At 40.2% G+C, this 12,011-nt stretch overlaps 1 protein-coding gene across 4 annotated transcripts in view; it reads right to left on the bottom strand.

Moving 5' to 3' along the window:
• LOC117552326 (potassium voltage-gated channel subfamily KQT member 5-like) overlaps positions 1-12,011 on the bottom strand; it is a 157,435-nt gene that overhangs the window by 5,423 nt on the left and 140,001 nt on the right. The window contains exons 10-13 of one of the 4 annotated variants that reach the window (XM_034225699.1): positions 4,866-5,089; positions 1,156-1,264; positions 629-760; positions 89-196 (exon numbers count right to left, since the gene is read on the bottom strand). In XM_034225699.1, the coding sequence (XP_034081590.1) occupies positions 89-196; positions 629-760; positions 1,156-1,264; positions 4,866-5,089 (573 nt within the window). The remainder of the gene's footprint in view (positions 1-88; positions 197-628; positions 761-1,155; positions 1,265-4,865; positions 5,090-12,011) is intronic. The other 3 variants (XM_034225700.1, XM_034225701.1, XM_034225702.1) reach the window with 3 other exon arrangements.

Raw genomic sequence — 12,011 nt, 5'->3', positions numbered from 1 at the left:
ACTTCAGATCAATTCTTTCAATTAAAAGAATGAGAAGTGAACTGAAGCAATGTGAATGTGAGGGTGGGGAAGAGGGGGGGAAGCTGACCCCTGGGTGGAGTTCTTCCTGCCCTGGCTGTAATAGACGGGCAGGGAGGGGGTGGAAAAGGCCTTGGCTCGGCTGCTCAGGGGCTGGGGGCCTACTATCATGTCAAGCCTGCGAGGGAAGGGAACACACATACGCAGATTTACACACACACATACAATATATCACATTAATAAACACAACACACTAAGACACACACAGTGGTGGAGAGTTTAGTCTGAACTGTACTTCACTTGAGTATTTCCACCATATGCTACTTTATACTTTTACTCCTTTACATTTCAGAAGCCAATATTGAACTTTTTACTCCACTACATTCATCTGACAGCTTAAGTTGATAGTTACTAATACATAAAATAAATAAACAAACTATGATATATCATATAGGCTAAAATATGTGGCAGCAGTTTACTAATTAAAATGAGCTCCACATGTACCAGCTGTGTTGAACATATTAACGTGTCTTACATAAGACACTTAAGTCTTTTTTATAAATGCAACTTTAATCTTATTTAACTATTGTCTTTATTTGAGGGTCTGTACCTGGTCTGCAAGCTCTTGATGCGACACAGCATGTCCAGGTGCCCGGCAGAGTACTGCTCGATCACATCCTTCACATCGTACGGCCGCAGCGTCTCCTTAAACTTCTTCTTGGCGACATGGAACTTCATTATCCTGTAAGAACAGTGTTCACACATCAGCCACAAGGGGGGGCTGTGATACAGACCTGTGACCTCCTGTAGACTGTGGCTAATAAAAACACCTTCATTTGTCGCAAAGTGTGCAATGCAAAGAGTCAGAACACCTGAACAAACTCTACGTTGAACAGTATAGCAAAACATCCAGTGAGGTTGTGGCTTTTTATTTGAGCAGTGTGCATGTGCGTGTATCAATACAAAAGCTGTGGAGCATCAAGGCAAACATCCAAGAGGATTCAACGGACTTTAAAAATAATGCAGCTCCAATTACACTTTTCAGATAACCTCTGAGATTAGGGTTTAAATATGTTTTTGCCTGGGTCTATAAGCATCGAATAATACTTTAATACTATTATCATGCATGTGACCCACCTGACGGCTCTGATGACGGCCTTGACGGGGGGCAGCAGGTCCTCCACTGAGATCTCACAGTGACAGCCTCTCTCATCGTAGCCCTCCTCCCCCGCCATGCTGGAGTCTGCTGCTCAGAGAGAGGACCACAAGGAGAGGAGGGCTGTTAATATCGCTGACTTATTTACAAACTACGTTTTAAATGGGCGCATGTGTCCAAAGCCTAGGTTGACTACAGACGTTGGTCACCTTCAGATTGTTTTTGATTACATTAACGCCACACTACACTGTGACTTTTTTGATGATGTATTCCACGTGCTATATTAGAGATTTTTTTAATGAATTTGACATATTATATTATGAGCTTTTAATGTTTTCGACATACGCTATACTATAAATGTAGTCATATTTTTCGACATAGGCCTACTACAGTATACTATGACTGTATTTTTAAAGGACTTTGACATATCATACTATTACTTTTTAAAAATGTTTTTCGTATGATTTTTTTTATTTTGCATATTATACTGCAACTTTTTCATAATCTCTGACATACTATAATATGAGTTTCTTGAAACTATTTTTTACAATTTTTTATTTTATTTTTTGATAAATTCAACGTACTGTACTATGACTTTTTTATGACATTTTCGACAAACAAAACTAGGAATCTTTCACTGATATTTTCGACACTATAAAATCACTTTCTTCCACAGTATTTGACATAATATACTATTATTTTTTTCATAATTTCGACATAGCATACTATGACTTTAAAAAAAAAATGTTTCAAAGTGCTATAGTATGTCTTTATTTGCCACATTACAACAAACAAATTCCTAATAAATTACAAGTTCAGCATATTACTTCAAAATGTCTCACCAATGTTTTTTTATGCAAGAATCATAGTGTAGTATTATTCTCAAAGTTGTTGTTGTATATATATACATTCCACAGTGCAGATATAATGTGATTATATGTTCATTACAGTGGTCACAGTTGGCTTTTAATAAAGTGAAAATGAATTTAACAATGTTTTGTGTTCTCTCATTGATTTAATTACATTTCTTCACTTTTTCTTAATGCAATATAACAGTGATCAGCACTTTTGAGGTAATATGACCTTGTAACTATTTGTAATTATTTAGACACTATAACATGATTTTTAATGTGTTCCGATAACTGTTCCAAAGCATAATGTTTATTGTAAATATGATTAATATATGTATATGTATAATATGTTTACTTATTATGATACATTAAAGACATGGGTGTCATAGAAATAGCTTCCAAGATGACTCCTATTGTCCTTCCTAGTGAAAGGAAATGTCCTGATCCTTCTGGTCTCAGTGACAGTGAATGAGCAGGCTTGGTTTTGGTCTCCTCTCCAGCGGTGAGGCTCTGGAGCTCCACACCCCCCCCCCTTCCATCAGTCCGTCTATCCACCCACCACAAACACCAACTGGCTGGGACCCAGGAGGGCTTGCCACTGCTAGCCAAAGGTCTTCACTACCAACACCCATTAGCATCCTCTAAACCAGTGGTTCCCAACCTGGGGGGCGCCAAACATCGCAGGGGGTACGCCAGGCCTCAGATGATTTAAGACTTTTCTTTTTTTTAAACATTGTTACACAATAAATGATTGTATACATTACAATAAAGTATTACAAATAATTGATTCATTAATTTTAATAAAAATTCAAGTTAGTAGCTAATAAAGTCCTTTATTTTCTTCATACAGCGGGCATCCAAGTGAATTAATCCTGCGTCCAATAACCATCAAAGTCACTCCAATAGTGCTCCTTAATTACGCTTTCATCCTCCTTTAACAAAATACTTCACATTCATCCAGTTTGTGACAGTAGTTGTAGCATTTTGAGACATTTAAACTTTAATTACCGCTGTTGCCTTGTCTGTTGTCCCCCCCCCCCCCCCCCGTGTGTGTGTGTGTGGGGGGGGGCGCAACTTCCAACAGGAGTCATTTGGGGGGGCTCTCGGGAAAAAGGTTGGGAACCCCTGCTCTAAACGGCTGAATTAGCGGGCTAAAGCAGTTCTGGTGGGTTGGATGGTCGGCCAATAGACCTCAATAAAATACATGGAGTGACACTTGGGGGTTAAATTGTCTGAGACTTTCGGCCCGTCCACACGGCAGCGTGCGTTGAAGCTTCAACGCTTCTGCCGGTTCACTTTGAATGGGGTGACGTCACGCTTCGCCGAACTGCATTGTGGGAGCGTCGCTACGCGTTGCTCACTGCAAAAGTTGAGCAATGTTCAACTTTTGAAGCTTCGATGGAAGCGTCAGCCAATCGAATCATATGCCAGTACAAGCTCTAGCCAATCAAACCGGGGGTTTGTGTGTCCGGGGCGGGAGATTCATGTGATTGGTTGTTGGTCGAGTTTCAGACACGCCCACCTGCAAACTTCAACGCACGCCGCCGTGTGGACGTACCGTTAGAGGAACAGTTTGACAAACCTCAATATCTTTTCTTCCTTGGAGTTTGATGAGAACATCGTTATCCTGTTTGTTAAATGTGTAGCCAAAAATGGTTAGCTTAGCATAAAGACTGGAAACACCGAACACTTGGCTCTGTCCGATCTTTTAAAAAAGATCCTAAAGCCATAGACTCTATATAAAAACTAACATTTGAACTGTGGGCAACCTCACAGTTGGTTATAGATTATTTAAAACCATAGTTTTAACCCGGTTTTCTGATAGCTATTACTGACAATAATAATACAATATCATTTGTGAATAACCAATGAAATTCATTTTTATGTATTCCAATTATTGCCACGGACGATTTAAATAGTCCATGTAGGGCGAAGGTTAGGATGGACTAACTGATCTTTTGTATCGCTGGAAAACAAAGGAGATAATAAAAAATAACATTTTCTAAGGTATCATACTTTTATATATCTAGTGAATGGACACCTTTTTAAATAACAAAACTATTATTAGGGCATATTATTATCTTTGGTCTTTTTTGCTATTCAACTGCATCAGAAAACACATTCTCATCTATTGAATGGTAGTACTTTGTGTACTATATTGAGGGAAACACATCAATTGTACCTTGAATTTTTTGTACAAATTGCAACCCAACTAAGTATCTTAATACAGTGGTTGAATGTAACGGTGCGTTTGCTCAATACTGTGTACTTTATTGAGTTTTTCCATTTATTGCAAATTTATACTTCAACTTCATCTTCAACATTTAACTTTGTACTCCTCTATGATGCAGTACTGTTCTACTATTCAACTCAGTATTTTAAGAAGTATCTCAAATATTTCCACATTAACACACTGCAACATTGAAACGCTCTTGCATGTATTTGTAAGTGATTAAAACAGAATAGTATAGTGTAATATAGTATTGTGTAGTGTAGGGAAGTTTAGTATAGTTTAGTATAGTAGAATATATAGTGTTTTATAATATGCCTAGTTTAGGGTAGTATAGTATATAGTTTATTTATTATTCCATATTATAGTATAGTTAATAATATAATACTGTCAAAAAGCCATTCTGTGTAAGGAGTACTTATACTAATGTATCTGATTGCACTTCAGTACTTTTACTTAAGTGACATTTGAATTCAGGACTTTTACTTGTAATAGATTATTTTATTTCAAATTGTACTTAAGTAAAGTTTCTGAGTGTTTTCCTCACTCCTGCCTAAGTGATCCAGGCTAAGCTCAACATTGTGTGGAGGTGGAACGTGGGCCCCCTCACCGTCAGTGGTGGAGCGGGACTGGCTCTTCAGGCGCAGCGAGGGTCTGAAGCGCGTGCGGTCGTTGAAGCTCCAGCTCTTCTGCACCTTGGCGGGGCTCGAGCCCTCCGCCCCGGCGTCAGCCCCCGGAGAGCGCCGGTCGTTCACTGAGGCCGTCTGCCTGTTCTTGATGCTCTGACCTCGGGGGCTGGCCAGCCTCACCCGCTCCTTGAAGCTCAACTTCTGACTGTGGAGCGAGGTGGGGAGGAGCAGCAGAGAGGGTACATGGAGAGAAGAATAAGAAGTTGTAATGAAATGACAGATGAATATATTTATGTATTATGGCATCTGATCCCAGATATGCAAGTATGTGTCTGTGGTTGATGAAATACTAATTTCGACCACTAGAGGCAGAAGTACAAGACTACCTCATGTTCCAAATAGGTCGAAAAACATACATGTTTTCTTTCAATTACTCCATGCATTATGATATGATAACAAATAGAAGTCCCTTTAAGAAAACACACTGAAAAAACTGAAACGTGTTCAGTGTGGGGCAGCCGTGCATTTCCGCCTCTTGTGGCCAAAATTAATATTACAACAACAAACCAATTCTGCTTGAATCTTTTTTTTCTTTTTTTTCACTTGTTTTGTAAACATAAAATCAACAGAAACTCTGAAAAAATGTGCCCTTGCAAAGCAAGATGAAACAACATTGTATTAAGAGGCAACCACTAGACGTCACTTAACTGAAAATACAGAGGAAATGTTTGCCCAGATTTGTACTCCCTCAATTGCCCATGCTAACTTCTCAGTAAATGAGCTAGTTGATCATTTTAATTCTAAAATAACAAATGTCATGGATGCCATTGCTCCCATTAAAACAAAGGAAGTATCTAGCAAGAAAAAATCTCCATGGAGAAAAGCCATGACTGTGAGAACAGCAAAAACTAAGTGCAGAAAAGCTGAACGCAGGTGGAGAAAAACAAATCTCCAAGTTTACTTCGAAATATATAAAGAGAAACTCTGCGTCTATAATCAGGAAATAAAAAAGGCACGACAGTCTTTCTTTTCTGACATCATTACCAAAAATAAAAACAACTCACGTGCCTTATTTGCTACCGTCGACAGACTAACTAACCCCCCAGTGTCGGTAGCTTCAGAATTTCTATCCACCAGGGCGTGCAATGACTTTGCCTCCTTCTTCACTGACAAAATCATGCAAATTAGACAGGCAGTCAGTGCCTCTGCATCAGGTACAGCCAATGTTTTGTCCCTGTGTTCACCTAAAGCCAATTCAGACACCATGTCACAATTCCGTCTGATAAATGCTAAAGACCTGGAAGACATTATTCAACATCTGAAATCCTCCTCCTGTAGCCTCGATATTATTCCGACAGGATTTTTTTCAAAACTGTTTTTCATTGCTTGGCCTCAGATATACTACACATAGTAAACAAGTCTCTTCAATCAGGTGTATTTCCACAGGCCCTGAAAACTGCAATAATTAAACCGCTCCTAAAAAAGCACAACTTGGACATAACCATAATGAATAATTACAGGCCAATATCAAACCTTCCCTTTTTAAGCAAATTGATTGAAAAAGTTGTTTTTTAACAGTTGAGTCATTTCATGTTTTTAAATGACGGTTTTGATGTGTTTCAGTCGAGCTTTAGACCTAACCACAGCACTGAAACTGCACTTGTTAAGGTCTTAAATGACATTCATTTAAACACAGACAGTGGCAGAATATCAGTTTTAGTATTATTAGATCTCAGCGCTGCCTTTGACACTGTTGACCACAACATATTGCTAGACCGTCTAGAAAACTAGGTGGGAGTTTCAGGAACAGCTCTAAACTGGTTTAGTACCTACTTAAAGGACAGAAAAAACTTTGTCTCAATAGGCAACTACACATCAACTTTGACAAATATGTCATGCGGGGTTCTTCAAGGCTGCATTTTAGGACCTTTTAAATATTTATATGCTACCTCTGGCTGAAATTATTAAAAAAGAGCGATCTAAGTTATCACATCTATGCAGACGACGATTTATTTTAAAATCACACCAGGAGACTGTTCTCCGATTAGAACACTGAGCAAGTGCATTGTTCACATCACTGACTGGATGACTCAGAACTTTCTCCAACTGAACAAACAAAAAACAGAGATCATTGTTTTTGGAGCAAAGAAGGACCGATTAAAAGTAATCGCAGAGCTTCAGTCAGCAGACTACAAAACCACTAATAAAGCCAGAAATCTAGGTGTAGTGATGGATTTAGACCTGAATTTCAACAGCCACATTACAACAGTTATTAGGTCTTCTTATTATCACCAGGGCCCAGGAGTTCCAAACTTTTAATCCCTATCTGATCAGATCAGATTTGGAGAGTTCAAAACCAAAAAACAGGATTAGGATCACTTTGATATCTGATCAGATCAGGAAATCCAATCCAAGCTTTAATCTGGATCAAATCTTCAAAACGGGCAGTTCAAACCGACAACACAGGATTAGGATCAGATTGATCCCTGTAGTGGACATTTTATTATATCCTGATATGTTTTAACCAAATGCTTCTCATTTGGTTAGATGAGAAGGTGTTGAGAAGGTGTTTTCCTCTATCTATCCTACTTCAAGGCCACAGAGCTGTTTTGGCTACTGGGTTGAGACTCACACAAAGTCACACGAGAACTTCTACAGCTCAAGGCCAGGTGTCTAATAACAATGTGACCGTGTGAAGACAGATTTCTTACCTTCCCACCCTTTCCTCAATATAAGCTTTGCTACTATATTGAACTGCGCACACTCGCGCAGACATATTTTATACTCTGTGAGACCTGTGTCTATATATATATATTTTTTTTATTGTATCTGATGTTTGTTTGAGTCATCGAATAAACATCACCAGAAAGACAACTGTCTGATTCACCATTTATTTGATTTGATCACTTTGACTTGTACTCTACAGTATTGGGGTTTTTAGATTTCCATAACAATTGGCGCTGCGAGCAGGGTCTCTGCAAGTTCGATTGGGAACACCTCCGGACGCTGGTGGTGGGCGCTCCAGGATCCGCGGATCTTCCTCTACCCCGACAGAAACCGTATGGGACGAGAGGACCAGCGCCGGGGGTGGAACCAATTGACTTCACGAGATCCAACGAACTCAAAGGCTTTCCAATACTGGGTGAGATGTAGTGTCTAAATTGTTTAAAGTTAAACGTAATTAAAACTCCATGACATTTATGAAAGGGGCTGCTCGAAGATAGGGTTTATCCCGTCGTAGATCGTGGGTTTACGATTAGTTTTTGGCGTGATTTGTACTGAGAAACAAATATCACATAGGGTTTATCCCGTCGTAGATCGTGGGTTTACGATTAGTTTTTGCGTGATTTGTACTGAGAAACAAATATCACATAGGGTTTATCCCGTCGTAGATCGTGGGTTTACGATTAGTTTTTGCGTGATTTGTACTGAGAAACAAATATCACATAGGGTTTATCCCGTCGTAGATCGTGGGTTTACGATTAGTTTTTGCGTGATTTGTACTGAGAAACAAATATCACATAGGGTTTATCCCGTCGTAGATCGTGGGTTTACGATTAGTTTTTTCGTGATTTGTACTGAGAAACAAATATCACATAGGGTTTATCCCGTCGTAGATCGTGGGTTTACGATTAGTTTTTGCGTGATTTGTACTGAGAAACAAATATCACATAGGGTTTATCCCGTCGTAGATCGTGGGGTTACGATTAGTTTTTGCGTGATTTGTACTGAGAAACAAATATCACATAGGGTTTATCCCGTCGTAGATCGTGGGGTTACGATTAGTTTTTGCGTGATTTGTACTGAGAAACAAATGAGGTGATTTTGTCATGGGAGCCAGGCAAAGTAGGGGGCTTGTACACCCTCCTGAGGGCCCGATTGTAGACGTCATGAGAGTAAAATATGGTGAAAACAGTCTGTCTAAAGAATACATATATGGACGGAAATGTTTGGATTTCCAAAGGGAGGTTTTTGAGTAAATTAAAAATCAAGAAACTAAAGAATAAATGTATTCTTCAAGAAGAAGTAGACATACAAATAAAGTTAAAGTAAAAGACTTATATAGAAAACTGGACACTCACAGAAAGTGTTTATAATAAATACTGGGAGGATTAAGCAGAATGCCGTGAAAGAAGGCAGTTGGCCTTGGGCGTTAAAGAAAATATTAAGGTTGGAATGAATGTGAAGAAAAGAAGGAAAATAAATGATTTCCAAAACCATGTAAACCCCAGACATCTCTGTGTTTTTTCCATTGCAGGCGTGGGGGATCCTCTCCTCGACTGTGGATTTCCTTTCCCACCTTCCCTCGCTGTTCACCTGCCTGCTGAGGAGGCGGCTGGACCAGAGGCCGCAATAACTACAAAGTTCCCCGCCAAAGTCGACATGTCAAGAATCTGGGCATGCAGGCAGAACCGGGAGGAAACAGTAAATGACTATTACCACCGCTTAGAAAAAGTGTTCATTGAGAACAGCGGCATTATCAAACAAGAGGCCGGTGTGGGAGTTTGGGAAACACACCTCTCAAACGCTTTCCTCACAGGCCTATCCCCGGCTATTTCTTCATCAGTGCGAAACTCCTGCATTGGCGTAATGGACGGTGCCCGGCTGGAAGAAATTCGCCGACATGCCGTGCAGGCTGAGAAACGCCTCTCAGAAGAAAAAGCCAGTGAGGAAAAGAGACGCCGCACTCGCAAAGAAAAGGGCCAGCTGACCAGGTTGTTACAACCACCTGGGCTCAAGGTCAAGCCCAGGGCAGAGGGAACCGAAGAGGAGGAAGAGACCGCAATAGTAGTGCTGGGGGGAAACGATTATTTTGAAAACGATTAATCGGGCGATTATTTGATCGATTAGTCGACTAATCTAACGATTATTTTTCTGTTGTTCAATTCATAAAAAACGTAATGTAAAAAAAACGTAATGTAAACAATTTTTTTTTCACGATACTGTGTCTCAGGGGATCTTAATATTTAAGAACCTATTAATGTGTTGTACCAGATTAACGGAAATAATCTCAGCTAACTGACGATACAAACCATGTTTACCAAAACAAAACACAAGTCTCATAAGAAGCATCTAAATGACCCCTGAACGAAAAATGCTAACGGACATTGGCACAGAACTCAAGATAAAAGTACCCTTATTACTTATCGTAGCTGCAAATACAATATATCCGATTAAAGCTGAGACTCCACAGATTATGTAGGTATATAGTATCATCACTGAGTGATCCGGACTCGCGACAGGGGAAGCAAATACAGTCATCACAACACGTACCTTCACAGAGCTTCTAGGGAGATCGTCTTACCACCGTAGCTGTCAATCTGATCAAAAGACGTGTTCAATGGCATTACAATGAGAAAAAACGCGGCTGAATCGGTTAATCCATAGGTTTTTAACGTCTATGTATAAAAAATGATTGAATTTATAATCCATAATTCCATTTTATGTAAAAAATCGGAGAGCAAATGCTAGCTGCTAATGGTAGCCACCACAGCTAGCTGCTGCTTCTGCTAGGCTATGCAGCAGTCTCAGTGAGATATAAATATATAAATATCTTTGCGTTTTGGACTAACTTTAAAATATTCCCATGCTTTTGAAGACCTAGGGCGAGATGTTTTCGTTTGGGGGCTTCGTGCGCAATCCTGTGAGGAGGAGGTGGTAGCCGTTTCAGTCTCCATTGTGTTTGAAGTGCGATTGCGAACTGCTTGTTGCTTTGGGTGACCCACGTGTGTGTAGCGACGCGTCGACGCGGAAATATGTCGTCGACGATATTTTGAAGTCGACGCGTCGACGACGCCGACGCGTCGCTACAGCACTACGCAATAGAGACCGCAATAGCAGATGTTTTAACTGCGGAGAGATGGGTCATCGGTTCGCTGAATGCCCACACGAGAAGCAGAAAAAGAACTTTCGATCGGATAAATCGGACTGTAACAAAGACAATACTTCAAACTGACAGTAGTCGAAGGAGGGAGTGGGGAAAGGAAGGAATTCGGTCGGGAGAGAGAGAACCACTGCCAGCATCATCGAACCAGGGAAGTGAATACATACACACACATCATGCTTTTGAAAATTGGAAAATGTAGAAGACATGCCTGTGGTTAAAGAGGGTACATATTTGAAATATGACAGTGAAACAGCATTTGAGAAATGTCCCACACTGACTTTGGCTGTCATGGGTGTTGATGTTCCATTTTTTTGGTTGATTCTGGGACTACACATTCTATAGTAAAAAGGGCAGATTTGCCTGATTGCAAATGTAGTGGTAGATTATGCACTCAATAGGAGCGGCTGGGGTGACTGTAAAGGAGAAGTTTTTGTATCACTTCAGAGTGGAGATAACGGTGATGATAGTCAATCCATTTCCCACATCAGTAAAAAAACAGTTTATTTTATCCTTCGTCTGCCTAATAAATTTACTGGGCAGAGATCTGAAACTCCGGTTCGGCTTAGACCTAATTTTTCAACAAATGAGGGTTTTAAAGTCCGGCAGCCATCTCCTACGATGGTTCAAAAACTGGCATTTGATGATAAAGAACTGTGTGAATCCTGATTCTCAGGCGTTGTTGCGTTTGACTGATCAACGTGTTTTTCCACCTGCTGTGTTCATGGAGGCTTCTCATTTGCATTATACGTGCTAACGTTGTTAATGTTGTTAATCCGTGTAAATGCTATGATGAGTTTTTCTGTTAGAATGTGTGAATGAGGAGCTCATGCTTAAAACTAAGCTTGAAGTGGCTGCGCAGCTGGTTCCTGTTGCACACCCACACAACACAAACTGTGTCAAATCCCAGGGGCGGTCCACACATTTCACTAGTCAGGGGCCCCACTGATAGATAGAGGGATTTGGATCCAATCATTAAAGATTTGGAGTCAGTCACTGATTGGACACCTACACACACAGAATATGTTATGTACTATATGTCAGGTGACATGTATAAGATGAAAATGTGCACAAACGTAGCCGTTCTGCGCACATTGCTGTTGGTTGAGGATGATGAGGTAATTCTCATATCTCTGAGCTTCCTGCCGCGCTTTCAGATGGGCCATGCTCACTCTGGGCAGCTCACAGATATGACTTAGGTTTAATGTCCATGTTGATGGACTCAGTGTTTACCTCTCTGCTT

This window comes from Gymnodraco acuticeps, unplaced genomic scaffold, assembly GCF_902827175.1.
Source record: "Gymnodraco acuticeps unplaced genomic scaffold, fGymAcu1.1, whole genome shotgun sequence".
NCBI lineage: Eukaryota > Metazoa > Chordata > Actinopteri > Perciformes > Bathydraconidae > Gymnodraco > Gymnodraco acuticeps.
The sequence above is the reverse complement of the archived record's forward strand: the minus strand, read 5'-3'. Positions and strand labels throughout refer to the sequence as shown.